The sequence below is a fragment of the Dunckerocampus dactyliophorus genome, chromosome 10 (genome assembly GCF_027744805.1).
Source record: "Dunckerocampus dactyliophorus isolate RoL2022-P2 chromosome 10, RoL_Ddac_1.1, whole genome shotgun sequence".
Classification (NCBI taxonomy): domain Eukaryota; kingdom Metazoa; phylum Chordata; class Actinopteri; order Syngnathiformes; family Syngnathidae; genus Dunckerocampus; species Dunckerocampus dactyliophorus.
This window is the reverse complement of record NC_072828.1, coordinates 6,654,998-6,670,340: the sequence shown is the minus strand read 5'-3', so window position 1 is coordinate 6,670,340 and position 15,343 is coordinate 6,654,998. Positions and strand designations below refer to the sequence as shown.

The window sequence follows — 15,343 nt, the reverse complement described above, 5'->3', positions numbered from 1 at the left end:
GGGGAGGGTACGGTGTCATGTCCTGGCTGGCAGTGGAAACTCCCAACTGCACACCTCTTAGGTTGTGCAGTTTGGTAATGGCCCAAAATACGCCTCGAAAGTTGCACTCGTCTTGTGAGAGCTCAGCGTATCTTGTCAGACTTATACTTGTATGAGTGGAAATTATGACATTTGTAAGACATGCTAGCAAACATGCAATACAGATATCGTCAAAATGTTCTAATCGTTAGACAGTTGGTCAATGATTTATGCACCCTGCAGTGACGTTTTGCTTGATGGCGGCCGTGTTTCTTGCTCAAATTTTACACACGTGCTTGTCCATCTCCTAAGGTCTGTGCCACACTTTGGCTGATTTGGCTAAAACACCCTAAAGGTACAGTGGTGAGCGCATTGTGCTATTGGAGAAATTTCAAGTCAATCCAGCTTACAAGGTCAAACTTGGGGGCTTAATAACAATGCCACCATGTGCTGTATTTGTCAGAAAAATAACCGTGCCAAGTGCCTTTTTCTTTGGCTTTTTACAGTTAATACCGTATTTATAATGGCAACGGGTCGACAATGGACCAAATTCATTCTATTTCCATTATGTCTTGTGGGAAAATTCCAAATTTGAACAGGCAATGGAGCAGTTTTTTTATCTTTGTGGTTCTACATTTAATCTTTTTGTCTTAACATTTACAAAAAGTGAGGTCTATCTTGATATGTTCTCCCTATGCAGGCCTGGATGCAGAGCTTTACTATGTTCGGGATGACGTGGTGAGTCATTACGCGCTATCCTTCACTCTGCCGGTCCCCAGTGAGACCAACAGCCTTCACTTCACGTGGCATTCCAAGTCCAAGGTAAGTCCCTGCATTTCTGTAGACAGGACAATGTTGGCTTGATACCTTCATATGCTGCTTCATGTCTTGCTTCACAGGTGGACTACCGACTAGGTTTCCATGTGGAGAACCCTGTTGCCATGAACCAACCACGGAGCAACATCTCCAGCCAAGGAGAAGTGCCCCGCTTTCCCTCCGGTTTGTCAAATGTCTTCCTTCGTATGCTTCCACTTTGTTTCACCCTCTTGAAAATTATGTCAGTAAATCCTCACTTTTCAGTGTCAATTAGACAGGATTAGGAATGTTTGGAGTTGCTGCTTGCATGCCGAACAATTGCGGCAACATAATCCCCGCAGCCGTAGCCAGCATTCTTCCAGCCTGAAATCATGTCTTTCACGTCTCTGATCTTGGCAGTGGCGTTTGCACAGCAGGGAAGGTACAAATATACAACAAGAACATGGAAGTTGTTGTCAAGGAACATTTTGGCATTACCAAGCAGCAGTGAAGCAAGTTTCTGCTAGCTTGCTCTGTTGGTATTTTCGTAGGTAGAGCAGAGAAAGCCTGTTTACAACCTTCTAGATAGTTTTTTTTTCTTTTAAACATTATTAGAGCGTTTTTTACATGAAATAACACCTCTATAGTCACCTTTACTCTCGTACTACCCAGTACAGTAGACATAATAAGAGAAAATAAGACATATTTGACTTAAATAAGACGTAACATAGACTCACACGTTAGCACACGTTAGCATTTGGAGAGTTCCATGTGTTTTTTTTTTTGTTTTTGTTTTGGACAGTACTTCCGGTGACAATTGTCTCGTCAATGTAAAATTACTGACACCTAGTGGCCAATGTAGAATACTACACATCATCTTTGAATGTCTTCTGGATGCATTATATTTGTATTTTAGTTCATTTAACCATTGTTATGCTTGAAAATGCTTAATTAAGGCACAAAATAGGTAAAATTTGCTTAAATATACTTTTTTTAATACTAATAATAGGCCTTATTTAGCCACAAAACAGCATGACAAAACCGTGATAGCCTGAAGCTGCAAAATTTAGTGCGCAAAGTAGCAAGGGATCTGACTATCCTTTGAGTTTGGCGTCTCAAATGTGAATATTTTAAAATTTCTTTAGTCAATGAAAGCAAACCCATTATCTTTGTGCTTAGGCTAAACAGGATTTTCACACACATCATCTTTGACTTTGGAAAACAGCGACTGGAATTTTTGCCTTTTTCTGATTTGTTGGGCACCAAACCACTCAGTTTGTTTTTGGTTCATACTGATTTGGTCTGTCCACTCCAAATAAAAATATGCACAAATGGAGGAAAACCATGTCAACCGACTGCCATAAGTTCAAACAATTATTTTATCACCACCCATTCCCATGATGTCTCTGGTAAAAGTCACAAGGGTGCAAGCATTGGCTTATGTCGACCTCAAAGGGCCGTCGGGATAAACGGGCCCCACTCTATCACTCAACGGTGTCTTTCTGTTCCTCCAGTTTTTAGAGTGGATCTTTTCTGTTCTGGCAAGATTGACGGGGAGGCGGTGGTGACGCTGCAGCTCAATCTGACCATCCACGCCGACAACTACACAGTGCTCAACTTCAAGAGGAGGAAAATGTGCTACAAGAGTAAATCACTGTCTTTGTACACTTTTAATTCACAACACAAAAATTGTGAATGGTGCGTGTCAGTGATCGCACGTAACGTCTGATGCAAATGGTCCTTTTCTTTTCGGACAGGAATAGATTCCGACCCAAAGATTCCATTAACGTTCAACAACCACACCCTTCACACCCTTCAGCAGCCTGACTGTGAGTATGTCCATGTGTCGCCATGTCTTAGGAGCGCTATGTTTACATCCTCAAAGCCTGCAGAGTTCTATTCATTCGCTTTATGTCTAACTCTGCCAATGTTTGACCTCCTTTGTGAGCCCACTGCCATTACCCTTCTGCTCGGGCAGGCTGGAGCAACCTGGGGCACTGTAAAGCTTTCAAAGTACTCAAGAAAAGCCTGAGTGGTTCCCATGGGCAGGTTTCCATTCAGCAGTCCTGCTTTGTGATGACATTTTTCCTCTCATCAGTAGATGGCGTGACCACCCCCACCACCTCCACTCAGGTGTTTTACATAAGTGTAAGCGTATGCTGCATCGTCATCTTCCTGGTGGCCATCATCCTGGCTATCCTGCACCTGCACAGCATGAAGAGAGTTGAGATGGAGGACAGGTTGGTGTCTTATGTTTCAAGCATATTGATGGATTGATTGTTATTAAAGTGTCCTGTATTATAGTATTTTTCAACAATTGTAAATTAGTCTCAGAGATCCTACAGTGGTGTATTGGAAGTCTGTTATCCAAAAATTGTCCAAAAATGATGTGTATTATATGTCTCTCCGACAGAGTGTGTGCCTCGAAGCACCATGTTTCATATATACAGTAATCCCTCGTTTATCGCGGTTAATTGGCTTCAGACCCTACCGTGACAAGAACATTTCCACAAAGTTCCTTATAAATGGTATGGCATAGGAAACCTGTTTACGATCTGCTATATAGTTTTTTTTTTCCTTATTAGATACCTCTAGGCATGAAATAACACCCATATAGTCACCTTTGAATTTGTATTACCCAATATAGTGGATATAATCACAAAAAATAGCTTTTTAAGACATAAATAAGACTCGTGTGTGTGTGTGTGTGTGTGTTCCAATAAATGTCTTACGGATGTGTGGACAGGAAGTGACGTTGGGGGTTTAAAGTTGAGTTTTAGATGGATTACAGCCACAACATTAGCCTGTGTAGTTATTATTATGATTATTATTAGTAGTAGTGGTATGATTATTATGTTGTTCTAATTATTATTGTGCCTCTTGTCAAATAATTTAAACCTGCAATAAAAGCCTCTTGTTCCGGTGATCAAGTCTGGTGCTTGTGTCACTGAACAGTTACTGACACCTAGTGACCAATGTAGAACACTACAGTCACAATTTTAATGCGGCTTCTTAATTCCTTATATTTGTATTTTACTTAATTTCGCCATTTTTCTGCTTGACAATGCTTAAGTTAGGTAAATAAATATTATATTATATTGATATAATATATGCATATATTCAATATGCATATGTTTTGACTAATAGTCAAAGACGAAACAGCATGATTTATTTATGATTTAATCTATGTTGGCAAAAGCTTCAAACGAAGAGCAAACGAGTGAGGGAGATGATACATTTTTGTCGTGTTTGGTGTTCATAAACAGGCTCTAGGAACACGTTACTGTTAAACATTTTTAAAAAGTATTTTTTTGCATAAGAGGGGACCCTGTGATTTTTATGTTTTTTCACTCTTTCAGTGTGAGCGACAGTGGGAGTTCTCAGGGACTCTCCCAGCCATCCACGCAGACCACACAGTACCTGAGGGCTGACACGCCAAACAATGCAGCCCCCGTTTCCAGTAAGAGTATACATTTAATTTACACCTCACAAAAACAGGGCTACCTTGGCTTAGGTCCACCATGTTTATAGAAGCTTCTTTCTTTATTGCACACTGATGACGCTATCCTCTGACACAGTTTGATTGGCATCCCCTGGCATTTCAGAATATGCATCTTTTTAAAGAATGCGCCTACCGACCAGGAATGCAATAACTCGCTGAACTGGTGTCACAAGACTGGTCCACCACTTGTTTTGTTTCCTGATGCCAGCATCATGTAATATAGTCCCTCTCTAGTAGTACTTTTCTTATTTGTAGCATTACTCCGCATCACAGTGAATGCGTTTTAAAGCCTAAACAATCAAGGCTTCTGCTTTTAAAGGAGCTGGCACCCATGCAGCTATTTTACAAACACCTTGTCTGCTGTTTGTTTAGTGTGTGCACTAACCGAAAGTGTGAAAACAACTGTGAGAGTGTGAGCTGATGTGCCAAACTATTTGTTGGCACACCAACTTTCTCCTGAACTAAGAATTATTTTGACACATGCTGAGCTACTACCCAATGAGAATTGTTTTATGAATAACTACAAATTTAAGATGCATGTGCAGGTATTGTGAGGAAAATTTTGACTATTTTCAGTGAAAATTCAACTTTCTAGGTCTGTCGTTTCTTCCAGACATTTTCAACCACATGACAACACAACCAGCTGTCGTGTTTTGTGCATGAAATCGGATCCAGTGTGGAGTCACTGGAATAACATAAGGCTTATTTGACATCATGTGCGGTGTGCAGGCTGCTAACACATCAGAAGGCTTTTAAGAAGGCTGTGAATCAACCCAGGAAAGGTTGATATTGACAATGTGGTGTTGTTAAATGTTTGCTGACTTCTGTGCTTTTACTTTGTGAATCATCATCGCCCTCTTGTGGATGCAACCCACATGCTATCCACCCCTTTTTATGTCCATTCGAGTGTTCCGTTTTGAATGACACTGTCACAAAGGTGTGAATTTAACAGTGTGTTTATTATTTTGCTTTTAGTTTGTGGTGGTGTATAATATTTTGGCCCTCACATGTTCCGAGACAAGGTGATCAGAATATTACAACCTCCTGTCAGTATGACACGGTGTACACCAGGGGTGTCCAATCTTGTTGGGGCACTCAGAGGTCCACACCGAGGAAAATGCCGGCGCAGAATGACGACACAGACGCTTCCTGCAGATTTCACACTGCTTACGAGTCTTTGAATGGTGTAAATCGATCAAGTGAAACCAGACTTCTGATCAATAATGTTTGAATTTATATTGTCACGTTTATGGCTCATTTGTATGCCAGGATGTTTTAGAATATTTTTAGAGGATCGTGTTCAGTCGGCACACAGAATGACACAGACACATCAAGGTATTTTAGCCTAAATGTATTTATTTAAGCATCAACACACAAGATATATGATTGCAGCGAAAAAGCCTCTTACCTACGCCAACAGGGTGGAGAGCCAACACCCATGGAAGAGTTCGTATCAATCGGCTGGGCGTTCGATCACAACCCGCAGCAGACTCTGTCTAGGTGTTTTCGCTCACCCCTCTTTATGCCAGTCTGTTCGTGCGAGCGTGAGAACGGGGTGGCCTGCCCCGAAACTCAGGCATTCGCACACAGAGTTACTGTTTTTAACAAAACAGGCGCCAGGCAACCTAGTTTGGTTATATGAGTGTCCTGTCTTCCTCAGTACATAACAAGCACCTGGTAGGCAAGGTCAGCAGATAACAATAACAAGATACTTCCCAAACCCATCACCCTTTCTCACATTCGTATCCTGGGAAATGAATGTTCAGAACAACACAAACCCATCACCCTTTCACACAGGACGAAAGGAAAGGCACTCGCTCTGAAAGCGGATGTAAACAGGCAATGAAACATGACACCATCTTCCTATTGGTGCGAAAATAGCTTGTCATCTATCAGTCAAAGCATTACAAGCAGTTTGGCTGCAGAGAGAGGGGGTGGAGGGTAAGCTAACACTGTCATCAAGTGCCCAACTAAAGCCTTGGTCACAACTGGGTGTACAATTTTTTTTGGCCGTGCGATTTGTGGCGTTCCCCCAAATTGTTGCCTTGAGGTTGTTGTTTTTTTTTTAACTCCTTCGTGGTCACCACAACTACCACAAGAATGTAGTTGTGGTGACTATGAAAGAGTAAGTTCACCGTGCACCCAATGTACAACCTGTAAGTTGAAGGTGCTTACCACGCACGGAATCTGAAGCTGCTCGGACGTACGGCGGTCGCTTCATTTGTATAGCCAATGCGCGTACTGTAAATTGTAAGACCAATGTCTGTCAACCTTGCAATAAAAGTACTGACCTTGCGTTCCATTCGGGCTTCGTGTGAAGGTTGCAAGAACTACGCGCGAGCTGTATGTTGTGCGTACCAGTGACGTAAGATCCATACCGGAAACGTCATCGCTGCTGCACATGCGCAAGATCTACGTCACTTCCTCCACTTGTGAGTTTTCTTACGACAAAACTTCTGCGACGTCACGTGCAGTGATATTTATTATTTTTTTCAATTTATGAACATAAATGGTCAATAACCATACTTAATATGTCTAATATAGGGGGTTCTTTTCCTTAAAGACTCTTATTAAAAGACTTCGCCAGCATGTAGATCATCTTTACTCACCACTTTACTAACAGTCTTTACTAACCATGCACCCGTGACCGCACGCAGATGCGCCACAGGTGTACACGTCATATCCAGTCATGTAAATAACAATATACATTGCAACAGGAATCAAATATACAGTGGTGTGAAAAAGTGTTTGCCCCCTTCCTGATTTTTTTTTTTTTTTTGCATGTTTGTCACACTTAAATGTTTCAGATCATGAAACAAATGTACGTAGTCAATGACAGCACAACTTAACGTTTTATTATTATGGGTGAAAAAAAAATTCCAAACTTACATGGCCCACTGAAAATGATTAAATATGAAGCGGGCCGAAAGCTAGCTGGAGTCGGAAAATGGCACCCGAGCCGCACTTTGGACACCCCCGGTCTACACTATTGTAAACCACTACAATAATGAACATACTGTTCAATATATTCCTTTCCTGAATTTCTGATTTTATATTAATTTATTGTTGAATTATATTCATATTCAGGGATCATTTTCTGCTCCATTCAAAAATGCAAGGAGACAAATCAATACAACCTGAACAGATGGTCTCGAGAAAAAAATGCCCAACTTCTACAGAATGTGATGTCATTACACAGGGTGTCTATATGTGAGGGGAGGGGAACTCTAAAGTGAGAGATTCAGACGCCCAGGGCTATATGGGACAACACACAAAGAAAGATGCTAATAAGGAATATAATTCTAACGATCAGAAATAGTTGATTTAGTTTAAGTGCAAATATAACACATTTTTTTAAGCAATTCATTAATCCATGCTATGTTATGATTTGTGTGCGGTAACTCCCCCTCCCTGCCTCGCTCTCTCTTATCAGACAACCACCCCGGCTCTGCACCCATACTCCAGCTTGCTGCCTCCTCCTTCCAAAACCCCGGTGCCCCCCCCCACGAAACAAAAAGTAAGTCCATGTGAGAATGTCATCTTGTGCTTGCGATGCGCACCTCTTTGCTTCCATCTTAAATCTGGTTTGAATGCAGTAATGCTCCCACAGTGTACTTTAGAACTAATAAGTTGTCCTCCAGGGGGCAGCATGAACCTCTTACTTCCTCGCCAACAACCTGCATGCCACAGTTTTATCTTATCTCTTCCATCCAGCACAGCGCTCACGTCACGAGAACATAAAAACAGCAAACTCTCATTGCCTCTGGAGCTTGTTTTGCTTTATGCATCCTCTGGTTTATCTCAGATAGGAGGTTAGACTGTGGTTATCTCCGGCCACTGACATGAAGTGTACACAGGGGAGTGTGTTGGTACAAATGTCTCTATGTTTACATTGTTTGTGCATCTGTGTACACGTTTTCATTCCGCCTACACAGGGAGGTCATGTAATGGCAATGTTTTACTGCAGGACTCTGCATGAGTCTTCCTGCAGCGTGTACTGTATCAACTACACGACAAGTTTTATGAATGTCTTCCATTCGTGGAGTTCACCCAAGGTTTCAGTGTCTTTTAAGAGAAATGAGTTTCTGTCAACGTGATTTAAGGCGGACATTCCTCCAGTCAATAGACGTGACCCCCGTTACTTTGAAAGGGCTTTGTTGACATTTTGGATCTCCTCCCTCGCAGGCTACCCATCGCTTCGCATCGAGAAGAACGACCTGAGAAGCGTCACTCTCATGGAGGCCAAGGCCAAAGTGAAAGACATCGCCATTTCAAGGGAGAGAGTCACTCTGCGAGATGTCTTGCACGAAGGTATTTTCGTGTCCTCCCCCCGGCTGCTCCCTTTCCCCTCGTAAAAAACGCATTTGCAGTCTCGGATGTTCAAACGGATAAAAAGTGGAACACACACTTATCCCATCTCCTCCCAGAGCTCCCGAGTGAGGTAAAATTGTGAACAAGAAGCGTTTTGAGGTTACTTGGTTCGGTTTATGTTGGCACCAGTGAAGCAATGACAAACCCTTAATCCTTTTTACGAAAACAAATCCATTATACAAGTAAGAAGCAAAGCCAGCAAGGCAAGCTGACAAAGTTGCAGATTGGTGTAAGTGTGTGTGTTTGCAGAAGAGACTGTAACAACCAAATCAGTGTCACTCAGCCTCGTATGTTGGCTCCATTCTTCTTGCTGGCTGTTTTGGACCCCGCTCAGCTTCGTCATGGTGCACTCGGAATGAACAAGAACTGTACTTCAGTGCAGCCCTGTGAATGATGTTACACTTTCCCGCATACGAACACAGCACAATACAGGGGAAATGTACTGTACTGTTTGAATGGCAGCCAAAGACTTCTGAGGATACTTTACAACAGGGGTGCCCAAAGTGCAGCCTGGAGACCATTTTCGTCCCTCTGCATATTCTGAAAGTAAAATAAATTCATTATGAATAAGATACATCATTAGATATTACACTAAGAAGTAGGGATGCTTTGATCAGGCTTCTACTGTATGCTGCCGATTTTGATACTCATCATCCATGAATGAAATTGTCCGATACCAAGCACATAGATTAAGTGTACATTTTTACATTTCCTATTGGCTATATGATATGAAAAAGGCAACCATAAAATTGCCTTCATGTAGACAAAAACATTTTTGACTTACTTTTTCAAGAGAACCACTGGAAACTTACTGAGGATGAGACGCCTTCTTTTAGGAGACTTTGGATGTGAGATTGAGTACATTGGTGGAGCTCTAGCAGGACTTCTAGTAGCACGTAGGTGTGTTCAAAGTGAGAGAGCAGCTGGGGAACCCGGTGTCTTCCACTGCTGATGAAGGATGGTCATCTACTTGCCCCACCTTGCTAGCTACAAGTAGTAGCCGGCTATTGACTAGCTTCACAACACACTCGCAGCGTATCACAAGGCGCTCACAATGCCACAGGTGAATACCGAAGGGTAAAGCTACATATTGGAGCTGCTGCTGTGTTTTTATTTTTGAGTTTGGAAAAGTTAATGCTAGGTGTAGTGTTCGTTTCTATGTCGCTATGTTAAATCAATGTGTCCAGGAAGGAAGTTCCGGTAACGCTTAAAAGGACCAAAATACGGCAAAATACCGTATCAGTATAACATGTTATCAAGAATGTGCCAGTTACTACATGGTCATGTAAAGGGTGTCCCACAAAAATGTATACACACTTTAGGTAATTGTAAACTAGGTGTTTATGATAATTTGTTCAATTTTCCAAGTGTAATAGAATTTACAAACATCAGTTTATTGTTTTGTCACAGACTGTTCTTAAACTGACGACCGTTGTGGTCCAGACACTGCTGACACACATCACGAAACAATTCCCTTGGTTTTTGCCTGCATTCACCTTCAATGGCTGCTCTCAATCCAGTGACTCTCATCGCGTAGACTTTGGCGTTTACGTATCCCCATTAAAAAAATGTCTTGTTGTATGAGGTCTGAACGCAGAGGGTATTCAACGAATCCCCCTCCGTCCAATCCACCTGTTTGGCAAGATCTCATCAAGGAATGATTTAACATCGCGATAGTAGTGTGGGTGTGCTCCATCTTGCTGAAAATAAAACTCCTCGTCTTCTCTAATATGTGGCATGACAGACTGTTGCAGCAAGTATATACAGGGTGGGCCAATAAAATGTTACCACTTTTTGATCATGCACAAGTTTTTTGAAATGAGAATATCTCAAGAGGGATTCTCTGAATTTCCTGACGGGTGTTGATCTTCAGGGCCTTAATGGTCTGTGGGCTGTTGCAGTACACTCTCTCCTTCAGGTATCCCCACAGAATGTGTGGCGATGTCATCACTTCAGTGTGCGTGTTGCAGCTGTAACCCACAGAAGAGGAGCGTGGATTGAACGTGTCATCAATTATTAAACTGTGTAGAAAACAAAGTAGGAAACCTCTGGGAAATCAAATGTTAATTTGATGTTTCTGTTACAAATCTGTAAATACAATTTTTGAATAAGTTGTCATTTCAAAAATTTGTGTATGATTTAAAAAGTGGTAACATTTTAATGGCCCACCAAGTACACTTTTTGAGACGTCCTCCTCCCAATAAGGCTGTCTCTCACTCACTTGCAGCGCCCCTTCCAGTGTGCAAGACGTAAAGTAATGTTTTTTTTTTTTAATTACTGCTTCATTTAAGCGGGACTTACTTCCCAACGTACATGCTGGCTATGTGCAAAAATGGGGAAAATCGCAAGAGACACACACATTGCTCGACTTCCAAACCCACAGACGTGCTGTCTGTGCAAAGGCCATAGGAAGAAAATTGGGATGCAAATTATTTTCTGCATGCATGCAGGAAAACCTTGCACACAGCCAGGTTGCAGGGGGAAGGCAGAGGAGGAGTGCATGTGTCACAAGTTTAAAAGTACATTGCCCGGCATTGGCTCCTCCCACGGTGGGCGACTCCTCTAACTGTACAGTCTGGTTCTCCTGACCTCCGTGGATGCACGGCGGGCGGCTGCTCACATAGCATATCGACATTATTGTACCTTACCCGGTCATGGCAGGCGACTCTTGCTGCTGTACAATAGCCGTAGGTGCAGTAGGAAGCCAGTACACCCATCTTGCAACTGAAGTGAGTGGGCTTCACGAGCCTTGTATGATGCCCCCACACGGTACGGGTATGTCCCCAGTGAGTGAAACGTACGACAGCCTTACATGAAGCACACCTAGCGCGCTCGAGTTGCACACCGCACTCACGTTCTAAAAGCTACCAACGGTGGGCGAGCCGCAAGCACGTGGGTGTCATGAATCACTTGCTCCATAAGTACGACACACTTGCAACCCCTCTGATACCCCACTTTCTCTACGTGCTGGCCACGGCCAACAAATTTCCCAAAAATTGCGGAGCCCGTGCGTGTGGTAACACGTACATCGGGATGTAAGTCCCGCTTTAATTCTTGTATTTAACCTTTATATTTTATTATTTCATGGGGAAAAAAACGATGTAGTGGGATATGCAAGACTTCATCAAATGTTGTGAGACAGTAGCTTAGTGACCTCCTAAACTCCACAAGCGTGTTTTGTTTACTTCTCCGTTTTTTTGCATGTGGCACCAGACAAAGGTATAGCAGTGATGGCATAAACCAAACGTGTGATGATCACCATAGAACTGGAAATGGCAGCAACTGCAGTGTAGCAGAGCGTTGCGACAAAAGTGCCACATGCGCCTTTTGCCTGGTTGCTCAGTACAGCTTGGCTAAAGCCGCAGTAATGTATTATAATGACTTCTAAGGGTGAGTAGTTTTATTGTATTTTGGTTTTATCATCGTATTACTTTTCCACTTACAGGACATTCCATTTACAGTTAAAGGTTTTATGATCCTGGAACAGATCATTTCTGTTTCCATAATGTAAAATAGAATAGAACCTTATACACACTTAGGAGAAGCCATTCAAGCTTCAAATAAATCTCTTAAAGCCTTAGAAGCAATGGCAATGACTTCTGCACGTTAGCATTGAAAATAGCGTTACTGATCGCAGCACACACACAGAATCGTAAACTGAAATGTTACTTTCAGAATAGAATGTGTCAAATTCAGTCAGAATTTGTGACAGGTAGCGCCAAATTGATCTGTGGCGGTACAAATGTATTAGTGACAGGCCGGCACAATTGCGTTATATCCTTATGTACTCCAGCAAAACAGCATAAATATAAAGGAGAAGAAGACTTTCCCAACCAGAGTCAAGGTCTTAGCAGGTAGTGTTGTTGGGAGCGAGCAGGTCCAGACAGGCCTGACCCACACGGTGAATGTGGGAGGGAGACTGTTAAACACTAACCCTGTTGTTAAGCCGCATTGCCTCTCCTGTTGAGACACAAGGCCTGGCTGCCCTCGGGGCGCAGATGTTTTTCTAATTTGATGTGGATGGTATATTACATCTCAACCTCGCTCAAGTCCCGGAGCGCTTCTCTTGACAGTTTAGACAACGGGCGTGATGGATGTGCTTGCTTGGCTTCTCTGGTCGTTGAAAGCGTTTTGAGCTCCCCGAGTGAATCTGTCTTGTTCTGGCTCGGCTCCTCGAAGGAAGCAGCCAAAAAAACCCATCACAGCATCGAATGACACAGCATTTAAACCACTTAGCTGGCACTCGATCAGCTCGCCGTAGTGGCGAGCGGCGAGGTGATATTTGAACTGTGATGCCTGTGGATGTTTGCCTCACAAAATAACAAAACACTATGGTTTGTTTTTGGGCAGGCACGTTTGGCCGCATCTTCCACGGTGTGCTGCTGGATGAAAAGGACCCCAGTAAGGAAAGGCCGGTCTTTGTGAAGACCGTGAAAGGTAACCACGTCCACAGTCATCCTGTTAGCATGAAGAAATACACTTACAATTTAAGTCTGGTCATAAGGGGTTGTGCACATATCCAAAATCAAAATGGAAACTTCCACATTTGCTCGTCACTTTTGTTTGCTGACATGGTTTTCCTCAATTGCATATTTTTATTTAGATTCCTCTGTTTTCATTTGATATTTTATACTCTTATAATGACAATAAAGCTTTCCTACATGCACAAATTTTTCCTTCTGGTGGCTAAAAGAAATTAAATGAATGAGCACATTGTGTTAGTTGCTATGGCAGAATCAGGGTTAATACTGCTGTGCTTTTTATTTTTAAGCTTACCATGCACTTCAACTGTACATGTCACCATGGATGCTTTTGGCTATCAGACATCCTAGCAGATGATCACACTCAATTCTAATGAGGTGGTAAAAATCAGGGCTTCTCAACTGGGGGGTCGGGACCCAAAAGTGAGTTGCGGATCCATCCTGGGTGGGTCGCAGACAACTAAAATTACAAAAAGTGAATTTCCGCAAAGTAGGATTCCTTATTTATAAATCTAATAGTTTTGTTGTTGGAAAACCTGTGTACGACCTTCTAAATATGATTTGTAACATTATCAGAGCCCGCTAGACATGAAATAACACCCCTATAGTTACCTTTACACTCCTATTACTTAATGCAGTTGACATAATAACAGAAAATAAGCCATTAAAGGCAGACCCAAGCTCGTGTGTGTTGCTGTAAATGTATTCCAGTGGCGGTGCCGTACATTGGCGGTGACATTGGTGTCAGAGTTTTAAAATGTGCTTCAATATGCGTTTTTTTCTAATAGGCCGTATTCAATCACGAAACAGCACGATTTATTAATTCATATATCTTTGAAAAATCGTGATGAGTGAAGCTGCGAAATTCGAAGTGTGAGGTGGTGAGGTAGGACTGTAAAATTATCTGACTTGTTTTTTTTGTTTGGTTTTTTTTTGGTTTTTTAAAATTAAGCAATATTTGAAGTCACCTTCCTACTCTGTATAAACAGTGCACAGTTACTATATAAGTGAAATATTTCTTTATATAGATTTACATTATATTTATATGTTTTTTTATATTTCATTTTTATTATGCATTATCTATACAGGTATGCATGCATGTTCCTTCTCATTTCCTTGATATTATAATACCTTTATAAATTACTCTAAAATGCACTTTGGACATGTAATCATGTGTTTTAATGTTTCACAAGGTGACAGGGAACTTTAAAAGACAGATACATTCATTTCATTTTACTTGTTTATACATTAATGAAATCACATGCCAATTATATTGCAACATGAGCATGTCTCAGCACAGTTTCTCAGCAGATAGGGAAACATCTTCTCAAAGTAGCAAAGTAACACTTGAAATGATCTTTTTAAATTCTCAACATATATTTTTCTATCCCTTGCAGATCACGCCTCTGAGGTCCAGGTGACGATGATGTTGACTGAAAGTTGCAAGCTTCGCGGCCTTCATCATAGGTGAGTGTCCTTTGACTCACATGGATGAATGGATGCTTGATTTGCTTGTGTTAATTATATCCTGCAAAGGAAATTGTCACTGTTTTATTCCCATGAGGGAGATGAGCTTGACCTGTTAAAGGATACATTGCAACATCACAGGTGTCTGGGTTGTGCACTTTAGTAACTCTTTGGCCCAAAACCAGCGCTTTTTAAGAAGCTGTTGAAACAAGTTTGTAGACACCGAAGGACCTCGAGAGAATTCAAATCTAGATGCAATACTCTAGCTCCTTCTCACTTTCAGCTGGTTATTTTGTTTCCACAATGGATGAATAGAAATAAAACTTAGAGCTGCATTCCGGCAAATCAACAGGAGACCTTTTGACTGGATTGTCTTGTGGAAAAAAAATAAAATCAAATCGGTCAACACCTTTCCTCTCCATGAGGTCCGAGATTTCCTCTTCCCCTGTTTAACAGTGTTTTGGAATAATCCCTGCCAACTTCAACTTTGATCTCACATTTGACATCTCGATGTGCACACCCACTGGCCACTTCATTAGGTACACCTGCAATCCAATGCAGTGCAGAGACCCTGCGATGCATTTTTTGTCCTCTGTAAGGGACAAGCACTTCAAACACAGCTTTGTTTCAAACACTGCAAAAATGAAAGCTGTTGTGCTGTGGAGAGGACATCCTGGGCTGGCAGTGATATGTGATTTGTTGGGGTTTG

General features: G+C 41.9%; 1 protein-coding gene across 3 annotated transcripts in view; it reads left to right on the top strand.

The window, feature by feature from the left end:
• The window catches only part of ryk (receptor like tyrosine kinase), a 56,251-nt gene that overhangs the window by 20,524 nt on the left and 20,384 nt on the right, over positions 1 to 15,343 (top strand). The window contains exons 2-11 of one of the 3 annotated variants that reach the window (XM_054788557.1): positions 719 to 840; positions 918 to 1,017; positions 2,328 to 2,459; positions 2,571 to 2,642; positions 2,915 to 3,053; positions 4,173 to 4,273; positions 7,749 to 7,832; positions 8,501 to 8,626; positions 13,037 to 13,123; positions 14,565 to 14,634. In XM_054788557.1, the coding sequence (XP_054644532.1) occupies positions 719 to 840; positions 918 to 1,017; positions 2,328 to 2,459; positions 2,571 to 2,642; positions 2,915 to 3,053; positions 4,173 to 4,273; positions 7,749 to 7,832; positions 8,501 to 8,626; positions 13,037 to 13,123; positions 14,565 to 14,634 (1,033 nt within the window). Of the gene's footprint in view, positions 1 to 718; positions 841 to 917; positions 1,018 to 2,327; positions 2,460 to 2,570; positions 2,643 to 2,911; positions 3,054 to 4,172; positions 4,274 to 7,748; positions 7,833 to 8,500; positions 8,627 to 13,036; positions 13,124 to 14,564; positions 14,635 to 15,343 lie in introns of all 3 variants that reach the window. The other 2 variants (XM_054788555.1, XM_054788558.1) reach the window with 2 other exon arrangements.